This window comes from Clarias gariepinus, chromosome 2, assembly GCF_024256425.1.
Source record: "Clarias gariepinus isolate MV-2021 ecotype Netherlands chromosome 2, CGAR_prim_01v2, whole genome shotgun sequence".
Lineage (NCBI taxonomy): Eukaryota > Metazoa > Chordata > Actinopteri > Siluriformes > Clariidae > Clarias > Clarias gariepinus.
In genome coordinates this window covers 44,377,527-44,402,750 of record NC_071101.1, presented here as the reverse complement: position 1 = coordinate 44,402,750, position 25,224 = coordinate 44,377,527, and the positions used below count along the sequence as shown (strand labels likewise).

General features: G+C 37.9%; 1 protein-coding gene across 4 annotated transcripts; it reads left to right on the top strand.

Moving 5' to 3' along the window:
- The first annotated feature begins 692 nt into the window (after positions 1–692).
- Positions 693–25,006, top strand: LOC128508568 (uncharacterized). Of its 4 annotated transcripts, XM_053479936.1 has the most exons (9): positions 18,665–18,795; positions 21,787–22,098; positions 22,204–22,512; positions 22,752–22,773; positions 22,884–22,951; positions 23,357–23,464; positions 23,562–23,629; positions 23,741–23,803; positions 23,880–25,006. In XM_053479936.1, the coding sequence occupies exons 1-9, from the start codon at positions 18,720–18,722 to the stop codon at positions 23,985–23,987; spliced, it is 1,134 nt and encodes a 377-aa protein (XP_053335911.1). In that variant the 5' UTR covers positions 18,665–18,719; the 3' UTR covers positions 23,988–25,006. The 4 variants fall into 4 exon arrangements, with proteins under 4 accessions (XP_053335936.1, XP_053335911.1, XP_053335920.1 ...); XM_053479945.1 differs by lacking the exon at positions 22,752–22,773 and having other exon boundaries at positions 22,883–22,951; XM_053479951.1 differs by lacking the exon at positions 21,787–22,098 and having other exon boundaries at positions 18,679–18,795.
- Positions 25,007–25,224: the final 218 nt, after the last annotated feature.

Here is a 25,224-nt window from a genome sequence, read left to right as displayed (position 1 = left end):
TTCATTGAATACTGAACTGTGTGCAATGCAGAGTTATGTGTAAAATATTAAAGCAATAGGAAATTGTAAAAAAAATAGCTCTTTAAATGTATTTTATACTGAAATTCATGAAATAGGAATATACTAATTTACACACATACTTTTTCAAAGTTCAAATTTACACTTAGAATCCTTTGTAATTTTGTAATTAGTTTTAAGCTAAATTTCAATTATTTCTTAATACAAAATGTAAAGTAAAAAAAAAACTAATTAACCTGCACTTTACCTTCAAAAAGAATCCTGACAGATCAATGTTTCCGTTAGTGCGCACGTGCAAGTGTGTGTGTATTTGTGCGTACACAGGCAGGAGCGCGTGGAAAGGATGAGGGAAAGGGCTACTGGAATAACTGCTCTCTTAAAACTGGATCTTTAACAAGGAAAGTATTTAATGACACTAAATAGTCTATTGCAATATTTAATCACCATTCGATGATTTATGTGATTTAGAACATAGACTCAGTTCCTCTGTGCAATAAAGATAAGAAACTTTTTCACACCTATTTGATCAGTGGTATGCTGATAAGTTTGCACTTCCTGTCTAAGCACTTCCTGTCAGTGTGTGTGATCCGTAGAGTGTGTTCATTATGAGACTCGGTGCAGCAGTTGTGTTTAGCTCTAATTCTCTCTTTGGATTAATGTGTGTTTTTGGGTCCTCGGTAAGAATGAAGGTGTGTTTCCTTCTCCTCCTCATACAGCTTCATGTCACTGAAGGTGAGTCTCTCTCTCTCTCTCTTTCTCTCTCTCTCTCTATGTAATAAAGTATTAGAACTTATCCTTTAATACCTTTGAAGCATAAAGTGATACAGAAATCTTATAATAATGTAACGTGCACACTAAGCAACAGAAAATATTTGCAAGAATGTAGAGTCTTTCTGTTCGCCATCAAAACCAGATGCAAAACACTAACTTACACTGTTTGTTGTGTACATTATATGTCAGCTCTTTAACAGCCAGACAAACCTCTAAAGTCATCTTACACAAAAATTTCATCCGTGTATACAAATTGCATGTATGTAACTTCCCTCCCAAATGTGTAAGCAGGTGCCTAATGTGCAGCAAAAATTCAGTAATAAATAAAAGGACACATTTAATTTACATGAATGTAAATTCATAGCGTCTATGGGAGTCACGTGACAAAAGAACGAATGGTTCGGACTAGAAGAGTCATTGAGAGAGAATCGTTTAATTCTGTTTTATGTGTATTGCACTGCATAGCGTCTATGGGAGTCACATGGCAAAAAAAATGAAAGATTTGGAGTAGAAGAGTCATAGAGACAGAATTGGTCAATTCTGTTTCCTGTACATAACCTACGGAGGATTTGTGATGCTTTGCGCATGCGAAACTGAACGAATAACTCTCCCACACTTCCGATTTCTGTTGAAGTATATGGGAAACGCTATATCCACTCATGGTTAGCAAAACTAGCTTATGATTAACTAAAGTGGTGTAAAGGGAGCGTGTATTGATGGATGCATTCAACAATCTGTATTAGATTTTATTCTAAACACATTCATGTGTATTAATTGTTTTAGTTGTAAGGATTTACCATTGTTATGAATGTCAGTCAGATTAAATTAATATGATTTGTATTTTTGCAGTAATACTATTCTGAAATGCGTAACACTGTCCCACAGAATATTCAATGTGAATAGTGATACGTGATGGGGAATGTTTAATGTATTACTGCTGAGTTTATGGTTCCAAACTGAAATAATTTACATGTTAATAAGCTTAAGATTATTATGTGAGTTCAAGGGAAATATATTTAATTCTACATTGTTTGTATTCCACAAATAGATTAATAGGTGTTGATAAACTATAATATAGGAATAGAGTGAAGGTGACTTTAAAAAAAAAGTTATATTGATTGATTGGCATCATTCTTGAATTTATACAAGTTGTTAAAAATATGGTTAAGAAATGTATTCTTTTAATATTTACAAAATTACTTTAATATCTCCAAGTATGACCAATTCAATTCAATTTAATTTGTATAGCGTCTTTAGCAATTTTCATTGCCGCAAAGCAGCTTTACACAATCAAAATAATTATTTAAGTTTGTATGAAATATGAATGTGTATGAATCAAAATGGTCAGTTTGTCCCTGATGAGCAAGCCGAGGGCAACAGTAGCAAGGAAAAACTCCCTGAGATGGTAGCAAGAAGAAACCTTGAGAGGAACCAGACTCAACAGGGAACCCATCCTCATTTGGGTGAAACAAAAAGCAGTCAATGATCTGCATTTATACAGTGTGTAGGGTGGGAGGCAGTTCAGCTATAATAGCTGATGTTAATTGATGTTAATATGGAGTCCAGGTAGTTATTGAAGACTCAGGTAGACTTGTAGGAAGTTCCAGTCCTGAACTATCGAACTGTCAAGTCCCCAGAGAAACAGTTGCCAACACCAGTCGAGGCCAGAACCATCTTCTAGGTAGAGAGAATCATCCCCAGACACCAGACGCATCCCAGCGAGACACACGGGGCATCCATGTGACGAGATCTCCAACCAGAAGCGGGGCACCAGGATGGGTCAGACAGGTCCAGAGGGCAGAGGGAGTCTGGATCCCTGGCAGCTCAGGAACGACATGTGTAGCTCGACAGAGAGAGAGAAAGAGTGAAAGGGGGAGACAGGGGGACAGAGGAAAGAGAAAGAGGGGGAGAAAGAGAAGAAGAGGAGAGATTCAATTCAATTTTATTTTATTTGTATAGCGCTTTTAACGATTTACATCATCACAAAGCAGCTTAACACAATCAAAAGAATTAAGTTTGTATGAAATGTGAATGTGTATGAATCAAAATTATATGATTGTCCCTGATGAGCAAGCCTAGGACGACGGCGACAGTGGCAAGGAAAAACTCCCTGAGATGGTAACAATATATTTCTTATCTTGGCAATATTTCTGAGGTGAAAAAATTTCTAATTATCTACTAATATTTAATGTAATATTATCTACATGAGCTTCAAATGAAAGGCTGGAATCTATAATCACACCAAGGTCTTTTACTGTTGCACTTGATGGAACAGAAAGACCATCTAAAGTTACGGTGTGATCTAAAATTTTACTCCTAGCTGTATGCGGTCCTATGACTAGAACTTCTGTCTTATCCGGATTAAGCAGAAGGAAGTTAATTAGCATCCAATTTCTTATGTCCTGCACACATTGCTCAACTTTAGTAAGCTGTTTTTTCTCATCAGGTTTTGCTGAGACATATAACTGTGTCGTCAGAATAACAATGAAAACTAAAACCATGCTTACAGATTATGTTGCCCAGAGGAAGCATGTAAAGGGAAAAAAGCAGTGGACCTAAAATTGAACCCTGCGGAACGGCAAACTCCACTAGAGAACATGCAGAATAGTCACCATTTAAGTCTACATACTGATAACGATCGGTCAGATAGGATCTGAGCCAGGAGAGGGCTGTACCCTTAATTCCTACTACATTTTCTGATCTGTGAAGAAGAATAGCGTGATCAATGGTGTCAAAGCTGCACTGAGGTTGAGTAATACAAGCATAGTTACACAACCCTGATCAGAGGCCAATAGGAGGTCATATGCTACTTTAACTAGTGCTGTCTCTGTGCTGTGATGAGGCCTAAATCCTGACTGATACAAGTCATGTTTGCTATTTCTATGTAGATATGAGCATAGTTGCTCCGCTACTATCTTTTCCAGAATCTTAGAGATAAAGGGGAGGTTTGATATTGGCCTGTAACTGGACAGCTGACAGGGGTTTAGGTCAGGTTTCTCAACAGGGGTTCTGTTATTGCTGGTACTAACTGATTAAGAAAATGTGTCGGTACAGGATCTAATATACAGGTTGATGAATTTGCAGAAGTGATGAGTGAAATTAGTTCATTCTCTTCAAGGGGAGTAAAGTATTCTAGGTTCTGATCTGACATGGCTAGATTAACATCTGCATCAATTACATTGTTCGGTTTCAAAACCTAAATTTTATGCCTAATATTTACAATTTTATTATTAAAAAACGTTCATGAAGTCCTCACTATTGCATGATGTTGTTGTGGTCTTATTTCTGGTTAATTTGGCTACAGAATTAAATAAAAATCTAGGATTATTTTTGTTATTTTCTATAAGAGTGGAGAGATATGTTGATCTAGCTACACTAAGAGCTTTTCTATAGTTCAGGATGCTCTCCTTCCATGCTATTTGAAATACTAACAATTTAGTTTGATGCCATTTACGTTCTAATTTCCGAGCAGTCTGTTTTAAAGTGCGCGTGTGATCGTTATACCAGGGAGCAAGTTTCTTATCTCTAGTAATTTTTCTTTTAACTGAAGCTACATTATTTAAGGTATAGCGAAATGTCAACTCTAAATATTCAGTCCCCTGATCGAGTTCTGTGGGGTCAGACGGTGATCTAATCGAAGTTGGGAACTCTCGGAGACTATTGATAAAGCTCTGTGTGGTATTTGATGTGAATGTACGTTTCATATGGTAGCGCGGCGCTGTGCGTACATTATTACTGTGACACACTTGAATTGAGACAAGATAGTGATCTGAGATAACTTCAGATTGTGGAATTGTGAATAAATTTCTTATACTTAATCCGAATAATATTATTAAATCTAAAGTGTGACCTGCTTTATGAGTGGGTCCTACTACACACTGATTTACTCCTACCGAGTCCAGTATGGACATAACTGCTGTTCTCAGAGGGTCTTCTGGGTTTTCAAAATGAATATTAAAATCTCCAGCAATTAACACTTTGTCTACAGAAACAACTAGGTTTGAGAGGAAATCTGCAAATTCACTAAGAAATTCAGAGTATGGCTCTGGAGGTCTGTAAATGACAATTAGCGGAATCGACTAAGCTGACTTAATATAGTTAAATACACTTATGTTACTATAAAGAATTTCAAATGAATTATATGTGTTCGTGTTTTTGTACAATAGTTAAAATATTATTGTGAATAACTGCGACGCCTCCTCCTCTACCAGTTAACCGAGGCTGGTGTATGTAGCTGTATCCAGGAGGACTAGCTTCAGTTAGAGCTACATACTTGTCCTGTTTAATCCAGGTTTCTGTTAAACAAAGTATATCAAACTCATGATCTGTGATAATTCCATTAACCATAACTGCTTTAGATGCGAAAGATCTAATATTTAACAGTCCTAGCTTCTAATCAAAGGTGCCGGCTGCGCATTTAGTGTGATCCGAGTTTGTGGTATCTATGTTAATTAAATTACTAAAACAGACTTTCTGAGTCTTTCTAAATTAGTTTTTACCTCGGGGAAAAAACACAGTCTCAATATGATGAACCCTGAGTGACGACTCTATGCAGCTAGCAGACGATTGGTTTAGCCTGTCTGTCTGCTCCCTGGCCTGGGCTCTGGATTGTCACCGATTAACTAAGCCTCTTCTGAGACTATGAGCTATACTACAAGAAATGAGAGCAGCACCTTCCCGAGTGGGATGGACACCGTCCCGCCCTAACAGGCCAGTTTTGCCCTTAAAGGTCTTCCAATTATCTATGAAGCCCACGTTGTTTTCGAAACACCACCTGGACATCCAGCGGTTCAGCGACCATAACCTGCTGTAAGCTATGTCGCCACGTCTCATACTCTCCATCAGACATTGCCTTTGCTAATTTAAACACCTCTATAAAGTTATTCTTACAAACCTCTGACTGACAAAGGCGTATATCATTAGCTCCAGCATGTACCACTATTTTGGAGAACCTGTGCTGTCCTAGAGCCCTAAGATTACCTGCTATGTCCGGTGCTCTGGCTCCCGGGATACACCTAACAATTATGACCAGTACTGCAAAATATTAAAGTCTATTAAATCGTATTGGGTCTTTTGGTTCATGCACTAATGCCTTTTTTTTACATGGAAAATCTAGTTAGATTGCGCTGAGTGTAGTGATATGAGTACTGATTGAAGTGACACATTTGAGTACCATCTTATTGAGATAAGTTTGGTTTTATTCTAGACCACCATGTACGATGTGTCCTCATTGAAACAGGAATTATCTTTGTCATATTAAACTGCACTCGAGCAATGCAAAAGCGTGTCTGTCTGCTTTTCATACACAGTTTTGTGCGTGATTTGACCTCTGCCACCGCGGTCTCAGGGAGGAAGATCGTGCTCTCCGGACTACTAAGCCGCTGCTTTGTCTCCCCCTGGTGTGTCTGTGTGTGTATGTGTTTCGTTATTGGTACTAAATTAGTGTCACCTGTGTCTCCCTTATGTGCTCCCCTATTTAAGCCAGTCGACCCCGTAGCTCCCTGTCCATCCAACGTTCTGTGTGTAAGAAATCTGTCTAAGTTAAACCTAAATACCAAGAGTACTTTACATGTTCCTTAGGAGTGAGCCAACAACGAAGTTGCAGGTCAAAAACCCATATCCTTGTTTCCAAAAAGGACAAAGACGTTCTGAGTTTTGTTTACAAAGACTTTTTGGTTTCTAGTAAAAGATTGAAATAAAATACTCCTGGTTATTGCACCTGTGTTTGTGTTCGACCCCTTTGTACCAGCATCATGACAAGATTTTCCTACTGTAGGTCTGGAACCGGTAAACACATGCACTGTTTACTGTGTTTGTATGTGTGTGTGTACAGCATGCGTGTACTGTTTATTATAACACAAAAAGCAAAAGAAAGTCTCATTAGAGAGATTAAAAATCCATTTTCAGCCTGCACTGAAACAGTGTGTGCGCGCATGCGTCATTAGACATTGTGCCCTCCCTCCTTCTCTAATACAAAAACGTTCTTCCGCAGTATTCGCCATGCTTTGTGCATGTGCAATGGAGTTTAAATGTTCTGCTCATGCTTGAAGGTTTTTCTCTGGGTATTTTGAATTAAACTACAGTAATTGTCATTTTCAAATTGCCCAGGGTATGTGAATGAGTGCGTGTACTGTATTTATGTGTGCCCTGTGATGGATTGGCAACCCATTCAGAATGTACCCAACTGTGTGTTCCTACAGGCTGCAGACTGGAACGATCCGGAGAGACAAAACCCATCACTGCATACACAGGAGACTCAGTACTGCTGCCCTGCTCCTGCACTGACCTCCACACCACACCTGGGACATTCACATGGGAGAAATACATAACAAATAAATATGTAGAGATATCTCCTGAGAGTGATCAGTACAAAGACAGATTTCAGCTGGTTAATGGTCACTCTTCAGGAAATCTCTCTCTGCTCATATCACACCTGACTGTAGAGGATGGAGGACTTTACATGTGTAGTGTTAAAGGCAGTAAATACAAACATTTCAGACTCACTGTTGAAGGTAAATGACTCATTTTTACACACAATGCTACTTCAGTACTAATCTTATGACATATTAATCTGATGTTGTATTACTACTTTATTTTACAGATTTCTTTTTATACTTTTCTTCATTAATGCAACAGCACTATTTTACTTGTTTAGCAGTGAAACACCATTATTTTACAGAATTTTCCCAAATTTATACAATATAACACACTCATTAAAACAGCACTAGACTCTCCAGAGTTATTACAAACAAACACCCTCAATAAAGCAAAAGCATTAGACATTTAGCAAGGAATCAGTTATTTTACAGATTTTTCCTAAATTGAAGATCAAACACCTTAAAAAAAGATATAACACAAAAACCCTGTTATTTCCATTTTTTTTCATAAATTCATATGAACACACATGTTCAATAAAGTGTTAACACAAACTCAAGATTATAATATTTGTAAAATAGGCTTGTAGACAAGAACTGTGACACAGTATAGTACAAGTATGATGCAAAATACAATAAAAAAAAGAAGTTCAGTTTTATAGCATTACAGTAAAATCCTAAAATGAAAAACAAAATGAAATATTAAGACTATTGTGCTATAACAATGGAACATTCTTTCTCATGCTTAAACTTAAACATTGCTGTGAAATATCCTTAACAAAATACTCAAAATCATATTTAATAATAGATATGTTACATAATATAAGATATGTCACAGAAGCAGGCAGTTACATATACATAGAAGTTTGTCAATGTATATACTGTATTATATATGTGAGAATATTTACTTGTATATACATTTATTTTGACTGAAGTATTGACATTAATTTACGGAATGGAAAAAGTTCTTTAAAAGTACAAATACACAAGATTTGTGGAAGTTTACATTTTGGAGAGTAAAAGCAACTGTTAATGTAACATAAGTCATCTCTGCCCCTGTCAGGCTAACAGAGTCCGACACTAATACTTATACTGCAGTTAGGCTTCAGAGTACCGTACACCCATTGGCTCTCTGTCGAAATTCTTAATACTGTATGCTCTTAAAGAGCTCGCTAACCCTCCCTGTTCATCTGACCCCTTTACCCTCATAGGTGTAAGTGAATTCCTGCAGCTTCTCATTGGTGACATGTTAGCGGTACCTGAGACTCGTCTGAGATTTGTGATAGACGAATGTGGCAGTATAAATAAATGAGTAATAAATGGGCTTTGTTTACAGCAACAACAAAAAGAATTAAAGTAACAATTAAAAAATATTTTACCGTCATTGTCTCTTGAACATGACGACATTTCAGAGTCTTCTCCTCTGTCGATCAGAGACTGCTTTTCTTCTCACCTGTTGCTCAGCGTAACACCATAGTTCCCCTCACAAGCAAAATATCTAAATGTAACTGGAAGCGCTCCTTGAAAAACAGCTACACAGCAAATACATTATCCTTATATATATATATATATTTTTTTTTTGTGGCGTTTACAACGTGTGCGTGGGTGCTGCACTGAGTATCATATTTATATATATTTATTATATTTATTATAATATTTATTATATTTATATATATATATTATATATATATATATATATATATATATATATATATATATATATATTTATATATATTTCCTGTGGATAATCTTTTAAAAAGTCATGAAATAAATGCTAAACTTGCATCTAGAACTTAAATGTCAAAGTGTAAAAAAAAACCTAATTAGATTCACCTCAAAATTACAAAGATATTTAATTTTTAGTATGCACAATAACCTTTATCTAATAAGTTTCATATTTAATTACAATTTATTATTGTAATTTTAGATAAAGTTGTATGTAATTTACAAAAACAGAAAAAACACAGTAAAAGAAAATTTTATTTTTACTGTTAAACATAAATTAAAAATATTTTTATTATTGAATAAATCCTTTAAAAAAAACAGTAGACTTAATGATTTAAAGATAATGTACTGTCCTCTATGTACGTCCTTTGTATATTTTGACAGCTAGCTAAACTCCACCCTCATTAAAATGCCAGACACGGAATGTCTCTTTCCAGCTTTTAATAAGATAGGATAAGATAGGATAAACCTTTATTAGTCCCACAAGTGGACAGTACAAAGTTAAAAATTAAGAAACAGAATAAAGTAAATAAAATAAAATACTATAACAAATACTAACAGTATTAATGTATACTATCCAATCTGGCTATAAATATGGACATCTGTGTAGTAGAAAATATTTACATAAATCTATATTTAGACAATAAGTAAACACAGTTGACTAATAATATGTTTGTACTCAATGAATATACAGTATGTATACATACAGAGAGTGAATGACAGGCATTCACAGTAATATTCGAAATGTTTTAAATGTTTTAAATTGCACTTTGCCCAGATATGGTGGTTCCCCGGCACAGAAAGAAAAATTGCACGTATATAATTATATATGTAATAAGGATATGGTAAAACTATGAAACAAAGAAAGAAAACAATAAACAATATAAATATACACACTCAATATTTACACACAAACACTTTTTACAAATGCAATATTCCCCAATATCAATCCAACAGATATGTAATAATAAGCAAAGGACATCACAATAATAGGGCTAACATAAACAAATATATGTACAAACTATAAATCCAACAAATAATCAAACGCAATAAAATATAGATAAATAAGAACAATAAACATATCAACGAAGCTACCCAGGGCCAAGGATGAACACAGATGGTTGCTGATTAACTGCAGCACATGTTCAGAACTGCCCATCATGGAAACACTAACTTCCTGATTAATCACATGGTCACTGCTACAATACGTCCATTAGGGAGAGACAACCATTAACAAATGATTCATTCTTAATTATTATTAACAATAACTGTTACAAAACAGATAATATCTGTAATTTTACAGAGAACTGTAGGTAGTTTTTTTTAAGTAGTATAACTAATTTTACTATAAAATTTTAAATTGTTTTCTGCCAAATAAGAACATTTTTTTACAGTGTAGATGATGAAGGATATTACAGTTGTTAGATAAACAATGCTATAGATACAAGTGTCAAACTCATAGTAAGGGGTAAACATTACTTTTTGTATTTAAAGCACATGTAAAGCTCACTACAGTATGCAGAAAAAGAAATAGACACAAAATACTACTGTAATAAAATGATGGATATATTCATACCATATGGATAACAAAATGAGTATTATAAAAATTAAATGTAAGAATCGGAGATTGTGTTCTGACCCGATTTTACTTCTCACTATAATTCCTGGATTGCCCAAAATAAAGAACAAACTGAATTTATACACTTTATTGCACATCACATTCTTTATTTATAGCTAATTTCACCTTTCTCTCCTTGCAGACGCACCAACAAGACCTTCAGCACCCACACCAGTGATCATCACAACTTCACCTAATCCTAAACCAGGTACCTCACACTTTCTTTCCCTTAAAACACAAACCCCAGTGATTAATGACAAAACAACTGCACACAATGAAACATCTTCTGAAGTTTACCAAAGCAGAATAGTCTCTTAAAACTATTTTTTATGAACAGAGACCTCTTTGTATAATCCAGAATAATAATTCAGATGGTTAATCAGTAAAACAGTGAAGCTTAAAGTTAGTCTTAGACTAAATGGGTCATCTACCACACTCCTCCCTGTGAATTTTAGAAACTGTTTCTACAGAAATGATAACGTATCGTAACACATACAATAATGAGAATAAGTGCATTAATATGAACCTGTGATGTGATTTAGCACTGGTGATTAATCTGACCAATCAGAATGGAGAATTCAACCCTCATGTGTCCTTTTTACTTTTCTCTTCTGTTCCACACAGAGACTCCCACAAACCCGCATCCTCACTACACCACCATCATTATCATCTGTACTGCTGCTGGGGTTCTGCTGATACTCGGAGGAGTCATGTGCTGGAAACACAGAGGTGCACACACACACACACACACACACACACACACACACACACACTGCAGATCTGCAGTCTCACCCGTCTGATTTCTGTAGGACAGAGACGAGGACAGCCTGGGAGTGATGATGGACGAATAGGAGAGAAGACACAGCAGGAGGACCAGGTGAATACACATGTGATTTGTGTTTGTGTTTTTGTGTCCATGTGTGTGTAATAACATGTTGTTTATGTTCTCCACCTGCAGGAGGATTTGATCTACACAACTGTAATTTACACTTTCACTTCATAGAGATACTACAGTTTACACCTGCATCAACTCTCTCCGTTTCTCTCTCTCTCTCTCTCTCTCTCTCACACACACACACACACGCTTTTTTACTCTGACACTCATCCTTAAATTCTTTTTTACTATGTTGTAATATTTTGCATTATGTTTAGATCTTTAAAGCAGCAGTTTTATCCACATCTCCAGCTAAGCTCTCTGCTGGAACTGTGTATAATGTAACTCTTTAAAAAAAATTATGAAAACTTATGGATGTGGATAGAATACACTGCATTGCTTTTATCAGCTTTAAGTTTTTGTGATTTTTTTTTTTCACATGTAATAATAATAAAATCTAAAAAGGTCATCTGGCTCTGTCTACTTATTCTACATTTTCATACAGAACACAAAGTCCTACAGAAAAACATGAGCACTGTTAGTAAGATTTACACTATCTGAATCAGAGTCTGTGAAATCTGCAGTAAAATATTTATTATTGTGAAATATTCTTTAACACTGATGAAACTTTTACCTCACAAAACAGGCGAGTTTTACATTATTGAATCTTATAAAGATTTGGACTAAACCCATTTCATTCACATGATGAGTTAAAGCAGGAGATTCCTGCAGTGTATCTCTCTCCACACTGATGTACACTGTACAGTCCGTCTCTAAATCTCTGCATGTTATCAGATCAGTGCTCTTGTGTTCTCCTGAACTATGAACTTCTCTCTCTTTACTGCATCAATCCATCAGTCTGGTCTTCAGCGTGATCAGCTTGTGTTTTCAACACCACTGTAGGTCATAAAGTGATTTAAAAGTAAACATACACGATTTTCTTCTACAGTTCACTTTTACTGCCAGTTATTGTTGCTACACAAACACTAGAATGATTCAATATTTTTATTAAATAATCTCATCTGTATTCATTTGATTCAGTGTCACTTCCATGCGTATACATTCAACAAATATTTATTTTCCTGTGTCCATAAGAAAACCACTAGTTAGTGAAACTCATGAGAAGAAAGGCTTCAGTTCTCTATTGAGGCACATTTACAATGTATTTTTTTTTCTAAACTGTATTTTGACCAAAACAAACCGTCCAAAACAAAGTATTTAAATCTATTTATAGCATAAAGTTTGACACATCCTTCAAGTAATGTATCAGAGTAATAAATCTTTTTGGGATGTGCAGTTATGGAATCTGTTTCATCTCACCACATTGTTGCTGATTATTTTCCTGTAACTCCACCAGACTGGGTGTTTTGATCCTTACTAAGTTTGCAACACTGGAACACTGGCAGTAAAATATTTTCAATTTTACATACCGTAAATCTCCTTATATTCACTCATTTATGACTTTTAGTGGTTAAAAAAACATAAATCTAGATAAATCTGAAACATTCCACAGGCACAAGTTTAAAAGTGTATCATCTGCATGAAATGCAAGTTGGGACAGAGTGGCTGTTCACTCTATATAAATAGTATATCAAATTATTTAATTTGTTTAGACATTAAAAACACTCAATTAAGATCTTTTTCTTGTAGTTACCTTAAAAAAAAACACCTATAAGCTTTTTAATGTTAATGCTGGAGCTGTTTACATTCACAAGCAAAAATTTACAGGAAAACAGTGAGATTTTTGCACTTATGTGTTTCAAACATTCTGACATTTACAGTAAGTTGCTTTAACGTTCGATTTACTTTGGTTTAAGCTTCTGATTGTAAAACAGCATAATGTTTTCCACTAAAAATGCCTTTCACGTGAATGTACACTGCTTGTAAGTAAAAGTTTAATAAAAGTCATTGGTTAATCACCAAGTGTTCCAGACCTTTGACCTTAAATAGAAATTGCATCCGAAACTGAACCACTGAATATTTAGTTTGAGAACTCCTAATGTGGACAATTCAAATGAATTAACACCATGGGAAACCAAAAAGAAAAGGAAACAAACAAGCAAATTAATATGTATTGAGACACAGTGTGGGATCAAAAACAGTGCAACTGGTAAATGGGACACGGAGCCCGGAGTAAGAGAGCTTGAGACACGGAGTGGGACAACGCTGGAGCTGGTGGACAGAGGATCAGGAACAGTGGAATTGGTAGCAAAACACGGAGACCGGGGAGATGAGGAGACATGACGTGGGATGATTGCTTGGCAAAGGTGAATCATGGAGTTCTTGTTCATAGGGGAGACCAGATACTGAGTGAAGGGAAGTGAGGTGTATTTGTATGTGTTGGTGATGAAGTTCAGGTGAGTGTGATTAGAATTCTAGAGCATTGATTGGACTGGAGCTTGGCATGTCTGTGACAAAGATACTCTACTGTACTTTACAGAATGTGATTTCTTTGTATTGAGAAGTTAGACAGAGAGTTCTGCTGTACAGAAAGCTGCTGTATGTATGTAGAAAAACAGACATGTCCGTGGGCTTCAACCTGAAATAATAATATCACTGATTACATCATAAATCATCAGATCCAAGATGGTGCCGATGAGGTCAGCTGCCATCAGGACTGCTCCGACCTACTTTTCATTATTTTTGTATTTTAAAGAGGTCCAATTATGCCATTTTAAAGATTGCTAATATTGCTTAATGAGTCTCTTAAAACAGGTTTACATGTATGCAAGGTCAAAAAACACTTTAGTTTTCTCTAAAAATAGATTTAATTTTACCCCATTTTTAAATGATTCGTAAACGACTCGTGTAAAGCAGTTCGAAGATTCAGTCTGTCTAAACCCCTCCTTTCGGTGAGCCCTCACTGCTGTGATTGGTCAGATGGCGCAGTGATTTATGATTGGTCTACCGCTACAGCGTGTGTCGGAAAACGAAACGCCCATAACTGAACGACGGCTCTGGAGACCCATCAATACATACATAGAAAAGATGGCGTCGGTTTTACCGTCTAACGACCAGCTAATTTTATATTAACTGTGGCTACAAAAATCGAGAGGTCTTTTATCTTTGTGTCGGTGTTGCGTTAAAGGCCGGTGAGCAAAAAGGACAAACACAAACAATTAGATAAAGCAAACGTGTATTATACAAAACTAAATAAAGTAAACGAAAAAGGTGCACAACAACCAAACAAAGATATAAACAATATTTACAAACTACATATAATAAACTGTATGTATATGTCAACGCGAGTGAGTGGAAAATGTCCAAAGTCTGTGTTTATTGTATGTGTGTACATACCAAAAAAAAGCAAAAAGGACAAACACAAACAAGTAGATAAAGTAAACGTATATTATACAAAACTAAATAAAGTAAATGAAAAAGGTGCACCACAACCAAACAAAGATATAAACAATATTTACAAACTATATATAATAAACGGTATGTGTATGTGTGCGAGTGAGTGGAAAATGTCCGAAGTCTGTGTTTATTGTATGCGTGTTATCTGAGTATACCGAGTATGGTTCGGTCTCACCGGCATTAATGAAGTCTGAGAGGCCGATAACGGAGGGTGAGAAGTCCATGGAATATGTCCAGTCAAAGATAATCCGGTAAAAAAATCTTCGAAAGAAAATGATCCACAACAATCTTTTATTGACGGCTCCCCCCGGGTTTCCTGTAGAGTCTAAAAATGCCTCCGCGCACGCAAAGTGCGCTTACGCCTTGCTACTTTGCGAGTTTTAAGTTCAGTTTTGGTGAATGGTGGGGAATAAACAGTTACAAAGGATTTCGTTTGCTCACATTTTTATTGTTTTTTTATATTACAAAGTGTTTAAGCGAACCTGGCATGAATGCTCGGTCACATTAACAAGAGTGTGGTAACATTAATTGTAAGATGGCGAGCAAGTTGCTCATGACGTAGAATGTGGGGAGGCAAGTTGTTTGTGACGTAGAATGTGGGCGGACATTATGCAAATATGTTACAGAGTGACGTGGATCTGTAACAGAGTAAAAATAAATCTGCTAACGACTCGTTTAGGCGAATGTGAGCCGATTCTTTTTTTTATAAACAAAAACTCAATTTATCGTGCACTTTTAGCGACACAGATAGTGCAAATAGTTTATGTTCACATACAGCTACATGACACACTGCATGAAAGAAAATATTTGAAAAAGCATAATAGGACCTCTTTAAGGCAATTTCCAGTAACTTTAAACCGACAAACTCATCACCATTGAGTACATTAGGTATGATAGAGACACTGTTGTTTCTATTGGTATACAATGTACTCACAATTCGACGTTTTTAACTCCAGATCCAAGCTGGCCGAGTGAGATCCTGAGGGAGAACAAAGGATGCGACGTGAAGAAGCGGCCCAAGGGAAACGAATCGGCGTCAGGAACAGGTTGAGAGCCCGTGCACACCGCACACCTCTGCCTAGCATCCTGTTCACCAGTAACATCTAGTCACTGGAGAACAAGCTCGATGACCTCAGGGCCAGGATAAAGTTCCAGAGAGACATTCGGGACTGCAATCTCCTTTGCTTCACCAACACATGGCTGAACACAGCGGTGCCGGACCACGCCATCCAGCTGGCCGAGTTCTTCTTGGTTCACCGCACAGACAGGACACGGAACTCGGGAAAGTAAAGGGGAGGCGACGTGTGTTTAATGGTGAACAGCAGCTGGTGCAACAGCGTGAGTGTTGTTCCTCTTACACGCTCCTGCATACCAAACCTGGAACTACTGTCCATCATGTGTCATCCTTTTTATCTACCTCGGGAGTTTACATCGGTCATAATCAGCGTTGTTTACATTCCACCACAAGCGGACACGGACACTGCCTTATGCGAGCTGCATGAGGCACTTACACAGGGGGACTTTAACAGTGCCAACCTCAAATGCGCCGCGCCAAACTTTCATCAACACATCACCTGCCCCACCATACAGAAGTGGAAGAAATAGCTTTTATAAATTTATTTAATATGCATAAAATGGGCTCTACTACTTTTCACACACACACACACACACACACACACACACACACACACACACACACACACAAACAAACAATGATCACAAGCACTTTTATCCGGGGAAATATGCAAAAAAAGTTCAGAAGCAATTTAACTTACAATTAATTAATTAGGAGTAAAAACTAAAACCTATATGGCCAGACTGTTTTCATCTTGTGTTCCTCTGCAGTACTCTGAAAAGCTGAAACACTTACATTACAGTATATTTTAGTGACACACCACCAAAGAAGCTGCTAGAGGAGGAAGTGAGAGTGTGATCAGTGTGATCACATCACATGGGTAAGCCTTTCACAGAAGGGAAACAGTAAACAGTGTACACACCCCAGTGTTTCAAGCATCTTTAAAATGATTGGCTCTAAATCTTGTAGTATAAGCACATGTACTGTATGACGCTGTAAGAACCTCCATGAGTAGCAGCCAATAAGAGAGCAAGAAGAAACTGTAGGGGGACGAGGCAGGAACAACCAGAACACCAATCATGATAAAGGAGACTCAGCGTTCTACATGAACTCAGGACAAAGACGTGGATTAATAAAGCTTGAGTACAAAGTTCTTATTCAATAAGTGTTAAACCCTCTTTATAAAGTCCCATGACCATTTTCTCACATTTGCTTTTGCATCTGGTTTTTGATGGCAAACAGAAAGACTCTAAATTCCTGCAAATGTTTTCAGTTGCTCAGTGTACATATTACATTTCCATAAGATTACAGTATAACTTTTTTTTTTAAAGCTATTTAAGTATAAGTTCTAAAACTTTATTACAATTACAGAGAGAGAGACAGAGACACACACACACACTTTCAAAAAGGAATATTAAACTTAAAACCACTAGTAATTTTGTAATTTGTCTTAAGCTAAACGACCAGTAGGAAAATACATGAAAAAAGAAAAAAAAAAGGTTTTGTAACTTCCCTGTGGGATTTATAAAGTACTCTGTAGGCTTTTTTGTGGTGCACTTACCTTGAGAGGCCACTAGATGAGTGACAGTGTAGCTACAGATGAGTGTCACTACATCATGTAACATCCCATGTGCAAAATGTAGCCATATTTTCCAGAAGGAAAAGAGAAATGCAAAACCAGAGGCTTTGTTTTGTGAAGCATGAAATAAAATAAAATAAATGAATAATAATAATAATTCTTCTTTGTCTTTCGGCTGTTCGCCACAGAAAATCATCTGCCTCCATCTAACCCTATCCTCTGCATCCTCTTCTCTCGCAACAACTAACTTCATGTCCTCTCTCACTGCATCCATAAATCTCCTCTTTGGTCTTCCTCTAGACCTCCTGCCTGGCAGTTCCAACCTCACCGCATCCTTCTACCGATATATTCACAATCTCTCCTCTGAACATGTCCAAACCACCTCAATCTGGCCTCCAAAACATCTAACGTGGGTTGTCCCTCTGATAAACTTATTCTTGATCCTATTCATCCTTGTCACTCCCAAAGAGAACCTCAACATCTTCAGCTCTGCTACCTCCAACTCTGCCTCCTGTCTTTTCTTCAGCGCCACTGTCTCTAAGCCGTAAAGCATCGCTGGTCTCACCACTGTCCTGTACACCTTTCCTTTCATTCTCGCTGATACTCTTTTATCGCACAACACACCTGACACTTTTCTCCACCCATTCCAACCTGCCTGTACTCGCCTCTTCACTTCCTTTGAACACTCTTCGTTGCTCTGGACCGTTGACCCTAGGTACTTAAAATCCTGCACCTTCTTTACCTCTGCTCCTTGTAGCCTCACCATTCCTCTTGAGTCCCTCTCATTCACACACATGTATTCTGTGTTGCTGCGGCTAAGCTTCATTCCTCTGCTTTCCAGAGCATACCTCCACCTCTCCAAATTTTCCTCCACGTATTTCCTGCTCTCGCTACAATGTCACAATGTCATCTGCAAACATCATAGTCCATGGAGACTCCTGTCTTACCTCATCTGTCATCCTGTCCATCACCAGAGCAAACAAAAAGGGGCTCAGAGCCGATCCTTGATGCAGACCCACATAATAATAATAATAATAATAATAATAATAATAATAATTATTATTATTATTATTATTATTATTTTTATAAATAGATAAATATATAAATGAATAAATAAATAAATAAAAATAGTCTATTACCAATAGTTAATTGCCATTAGATGATATATAATGATTCAATTCTGTTGTGCAATAGAAATGTGACATATACTGCTAAATTTGCACTTCCTATCTTAGTACTTCCTGTAAGTGTGTGTGATCTGTAGAGTGTGTTCATTATAATGAGCAGTTGGTCAGTGTGTGTTTAGCTCTAATTCTCTCTTTGGATTAATGTGTGTGTTTGGGTCCTCAGTAAGAATGCAGGTGTGTTTTCTTCTCCTCCTCATACAGCTTCATGTCACTGAAGGTGAGTCTCTCTCTCTCTCTCTCTCTCTCTCTCTCTCTCTGTCTCTCTCTCTCTCTCTGTGTGATTATAATAAAGTTTTAGAACTTATACTTTAATAGCTTTAAAAAATAAAGTTATACTGTAATCTTATGGAAATGTAATATGTACACTAAGCAACTGAAAACATTTGAAGGAATTTAGAGCCTTTTTGTTTGCCATCAAAAACCAGATGCAAAAGCAAATGTGAGAAAATGGTCATGGGACTTTATAAAGAGGGTTTAACACTTATTGAATAAGAACTTTGTACTAGAGCTTTATTAATCCCCGTCTATGTCCTGGGTTCATGTAGAACGCTGAGTCTCCTTCATCATGATTGGTGTTCTGGTTGTTCCTGCCTCGTCCCCCTACAGTTTCCTCTTGCTCTCTCATTGGCTGTTACTCATGGAGGTTCTTACAGCGTCGTACATGTACATGTACTACAAGATTTAGAGCCAATCATTTTAAAGATGCTTGAAACACTGGGGTGTGTCCACTGTTTACTGTTTCCCTTCTGTGAACGGCTTACCCATGTGATGTGATCACACTCTCACTTCCTCCTCTAGCAGCTTCTTTGGTGGTGTGTCACTAAAATATACTGTAATGTAAGTGTTTCAGCTTTTCAGAGTGCTTCAGAGAAACACAAGATGAAAACAGTCTGGCCATATAGGTTTTAGTTTTTAGTCCTAAATGAAAGTAAATTAATTGTTAATTGTTAGTAAGTCAAATTGCTTCTGAACTTTTTTGCATATTTCCCCGGATAAAAGTGCTTGTGATCATTGTTTGTTTGTTTTTGTGTGTGTGTGTGTGTGTGTGTGTGTGTGTGTGTGTGTGTGTGTGTGTTGATGAATGCAAATTTTGGCTGGAGTTTGTGTGTGCATGCAAATTTTGTTTTTCTGATATTGTTTTTTGATTGTGATCTGATATGCAAGTTAAATAGTTTTATTGCGACTGGCAGGAATGATTTCCTGTGTCTCTCAGTTGTGCAGCGTGGAAGTTTTAGCCTGTTGCTATATGACCTCTTGTGGCTGCTTATCATCATATAATGTAGTGGGTGTGAAGGAGTGTCAAGTATTGACCTTATTTTGGACAATGTTCTCCTCTCCAACACCTTGTTGGAAGAGTCCAATTCCATTCCCACAACTTGACTGGCCTTCTAAAGATCTTGACGAGTCTGTTAATGTCCATGGCCCTCAGGCTGCTGCCCCAGCAGACAACAGCATACATGATGGCACTGACCACCACAGACTCGTAGAACATTCGCAGCATCGCCCGGCAGATGTTGAAGGACCTTAGTCGTCTCAGAAAATAGAGACGGCTCTGACCCTTCCTGTAAAGGATGTCCACATGTTTAGTCCAGTCCAGTTTTTTGTCCAAGTACACTCCCAGGTATTTGTACTCCTCCACCCTGTACACACCAACACCCAGAATGTTGACCGGGGTCGCTGGCACTTTGGTCCTCCTCAGGTCCACTACCAACTCCTTTGTTTTTGTCACATTGAGCTGAAGATGGTTCTCCTTGCTCCAAGTGACAAAATTGTCCACCACAGTTCTGTATTCACTCTCGTCACCATCAGTGATGCATCCAACTACTGCTGAGTCATCAGGAAACTTCTGAAGGTGGCAGGTCTCTGTGCAGTAGCTGAAGTCTGTGGTGTAGAGAGTGAAAAGAAAAGGAGAGAGAACAGTTCCTTGCGGTGCCCCGGTGTTGCTGATCACTCTGTCTGACACACAGCACTTTAAGTGCACATACTGTGGTCTGCCAGTCAGATAATCCACAATCCAGGATACCAGTGGGGCATCCACCTGCATCGTTGTTAATTTATCACCCAGCAGATCCGGACGGATGGTGTTAAACGCACTGGAGAAATCAAAGAACATGATCCTCACAGTCCTTGCTGGCTTATCAAGGTGGGTGTAAACTCGGTTGAGCAGGTAGATGATGGCGTCATTCACTCCTAGGCGGGGCTGGTAGGCGAACTGAAGCGGATCCATAAGTGGTTGGACCATAGGCCAGAGCTGCTCCAGGATGAGTCTCTCCAGGGTTTTCATGATATGTGATGTTAATGCCACTGGTCTGTAATCCTTAGGGTCACTGGGCCACGACGTCTTCGGTACAGGGACTACGCATGACGTTTTCCACAGCACAGGGACTCTTCGAAGGCTGAGGCTCATGTTAAATATACTGGAGTACTCCACTAAGCTGTAGGACACAGGTGTTCAGGATCCTGGGGCTTACACCATCAGGGCCTGCAGACTTGCCAGCATGAAGTCTCTTCAGCTGCCTTTCAACCTGTGCAGCAGTGATGTTTATTAGAGAGGTGTCATGTGGTGGAGGTGTGAGAGTGTTACTCTGGAGAGTGCAGTCAGACAGGGTGTCTGGGGCTAAGGTGTTAGCAGGGCATTCAAGTGGTGTCGAGGGGGGGTGAGAAGCAAAAAGTTGTAGAGGGGCGAATGGAGGGGGTGCGAACTGCAGTGATGCTGTTGTGGTGAGAGCAATTGGGGTCAGCGTTTGGGTGTGCACTGGTGTGACTATGTCAAATCTGTTAAAAAACAGATTCAGCTCATTATCCCATTCCTCATTGCCCTTTACTCCATCAACACTGTAAGGTTTGTAACCTGTGATGGTCCTCATGACACTCCACACCTCTCTGATGTTATTGTGTTGAAGTTTCCTCTCCAACTTTCTTCTCTAAGCCTCCTTGGCCTCCCTGATCTTTGATTTCAGGCTGGCTCTGGGAAGAGCCAGCCTTCGGTATCCAGCCACTGAAGATGGAAAAAAGCCACTGTGTATCTATGTTAAGGCCCTGATTCCCAGCTGGGAAAACTACACAACTATCGGACGTTAGAAGGACTCCCGTCTAAGACCACACCCAGTGGAGAGCTGGAAGAGATCAGTGGTCAGCAGAAGAGAAGCCTTTTGCTGCAGATTTGTTGCTGCTCATTAACAGATCAGTAACTGGTGTGTTCCTACAGGCTGCAGACTGGAAGGAGCTGGAGAGACAAAACCCATCACTGCATACACAGGAGACTCAGTACTGCTGCCCTGCTCCTGCACTGACCTCCACACCACACCTGGGACATTCACATGGGAGAAATACATAACAAATAACTGGGTAGAGATATCTCCTGAGAGTGATCAGTACAAAGACAGATTTCAGCTGGTTAATGATCACTCTTCAGGAAATCTCTCTCTGCTCATATCACACCTGACTGTAGAGGATGGAGGAGATTACAGGTGTAATCTTACAAAAAGTGATTACAGACATTTCAGACTCACTGTTGAAGGTAAATGATTCATTTTTATACACAATGCTACTTCAGTGATAATCTCATGACAAATTAATCTGATGTAACAGTAATGCAATATGTTGATGTTTGTTGATTCTCCAGGTTGCACATTAAATCAGCAGACAGTGAGTGTGACTGGATACGTGGGACAGTCTGTCCTTCTGCCCTGCTCTTGCTTTCAACTACAAGCCAAACCACACACTCTCAGATGGATCTCTTTTAAAGGATCTGATCAGAAAGAAATCTTCCCAAAGGACCAGACAAATCTCTACACAGACAGAGTTCAGCTCATTAATGATCATCATCCAGGAAATCTCTCTCTACTCATATCACACCTGACTGTAGAGGATGGAGGACATTACAGTTGTAGCATCAATGCTACAGATGCAAGTGTCAAACTTACAACAAGAGGTAAAATTACTTTCTGAATATGAAGCAGATGTGAAGCTCACTACAATACTCTATGTACATTAATAATTAGAAATGAAAACATTACTGTGGAATATAATGATGTGATAAACATTTAGTGAATCTGACCATCGAAATATGTATCATAAACTAAAATGTAATAATCAGATGTAAATGTACTTTGTGTTCTTACCTTGTTTGTGTTTTTGATTATGAACTCTGTGTTTTGACCTTCATACCAGCTTCACCTAATCCCAAACCAGGGACCTCACACACCACTGATACACACCAGAATGAAAAGTCTTTGTCAGTACATTAGAATATCAGCTCACAGCGTGAATACTAACTCTGTCTGGTCTTTCACTTCTTGTAGGCGTCACAACACAAACCCCAATGATCAACGACAAAACAACTGCACACACTGAAACATCTTCTGAAAAAGGTAATGACCAGTACAGCATATTAACTTCTGTTCATTTCTTTATTTGTTCCTTTGAACCAAAGCAGAATAGTCTCCTAAAACTATTTTTCTTAAACAGAGACCTCTTTGTATAATCCAAAATAATAATCCAGTTGGTTAGTCAATAAAACAGTAAAGTTTAAAGTTAGTCTTAGACTAAATGGATCATCTACGAGACTCCTCCCTGTGAATTAGAAACTGTTTCTATAAAAATGATAACGTATCGTAACACATACAATAATGAGAATGAGTGCATTAATATAAACCTGTGATGTGCAGCTGCACTGCTGTCAGTAATGATTCAGCACTGGTGATTAATCTGACCAATCAGAATGGAGAATTCAACCCTCACGTGTCCTTTTTTCCTTTCTCTTCTGTTCCACACAGAGACTCCCACAAACCCGAATCCTCACTACACCACAATCATCATCTGTACTGCTGCTGGGGTTCTGCTGCTGCTGATACTTGCAGGAATCATGTGCTGGAAACTCAGAGGTGCACACACACACACACACACACACACACACACACACACACACACACACACACAGACTTACTTCTACAGTCTAAAACTTCTGCTTTCATTCTATAGAACAGAGACGAGGACAGACTGAGACTGATGTTGGACAAACAGGACAAAGAAGACAGCAGGATGGGAAGGTATATACGTATGTGTGCGTGTGTGTGTGTTTGTGTGTGTGTGCGCGCGTGTGTGTGTAGAGGGTATGTTTGCATTTGTTCTTATGCAACATGCTTCTTCTTTTTTTACAGAATGATTCTGATGTTCTGTATACAGTTATAAATCCACAAACACCATCCAACAAAGAAGAAAAGGTGTGTATTAATCTAACAGTCTGTATCTTATATTTTCTCTGTTTGGTGACGTGTTGTTTATGTTCTATTCCTGCAGGATGATGTGATGTACTCGACTGTAGTCCACAGTAACACCATTACATCAGTACACACTCCAGTGATATCAGAGGAAACCACACTGTATGCCAGTATCCAAACTAACTAACACACATACTGTATAAAAAAAAGTAAAAGTAAATGGATTTTATTATTTCTTTTGACACATTCATGTTTTTTTTTCTGTGTCTCATTTTGATTATTTTTAGATCTTTAGATCAACAGTTTAATACAGAAATGTATAATTTATAATTTCAATATACTATCTAAAGTATACCAATCCACATGACTAAATCTGTCCCCTTTCCCCACACTCCCATCATGTGGCCAAAAACTGTAACTGCTCCTAAGGTAATGAATCAACCATGCAGCAGTATTCATATAAAAATGAGTAATGGAAAATGTAAAGTAAAAATAAAACTAAATAACCTGCACTTTACCTTTAAAAAGAATCGGTCTGTGTGTGACGGAGAGAGAGGAGGAGGAGGAGGAGAGGGGTTATTGTGTAACGACTTTTACACAAACACACGCTTACTCCGATGCACGGATGCTGACTTTAGGAGTGAGACTCATGTACTGAGACCAAGCATGGGAGATGATTTCCCACAGTCCCGCAGCACAAGAGAGAGAAAGAGAGAGAGAAAAAACCACCATTGGTTCAGATCATTGGCTTGGGAGGAAAGTGTATCGGACTCCTCGTAGTGCAAAAACCTAGCTTATTTATCAAGTTAAAACTTATTTTATTTTCTATTGTTGTGCTACCGGACTGATTAACTGAAACCCGTGTGGCCGACTCATTTCTCCAGCACCCTCACATGCACACAGAAACAATATACCTGTCAGGAGATACCTCTAGAGGGCGTCGTGCACGCAGAGATTCCTTTTTGTGTCTTTTGTATTTTTGTTAATGTGGAACTACATTTCCCAGAGTGCACCTCAACTGTGGCATCTATTTTTATACAATACACGTGAGCTACTACCATGATTTATTTGCCTCTTCGAATGTTTATATGTGTGTTTGTATCTGTGCAAATTTGTAACTTGAATGTCTCTAAGTGTGGGATTACTGTACCTGTATTGTACCCTGATAGATTAGAAAATGTTGTAGTTACGTTCTTATTATTCTTTTCTTTGGTCTTATTTGGCAGACTCTGTATAATAAAGGAGTCAACCCAACAATTCAACTTTTTCCTTTTACTTTCCTTCAAAAGAACAATTATCTTGTTAAAGGACTGTAAGAATCTTCAAACAAAGTTTCCATATTTCACTATTTCTGTCAAAAGCTAATACAGGTCTCAGAGCTATAACAAAGTTACATAAGGGAGAAAGTCTAATTGACTGTCCCA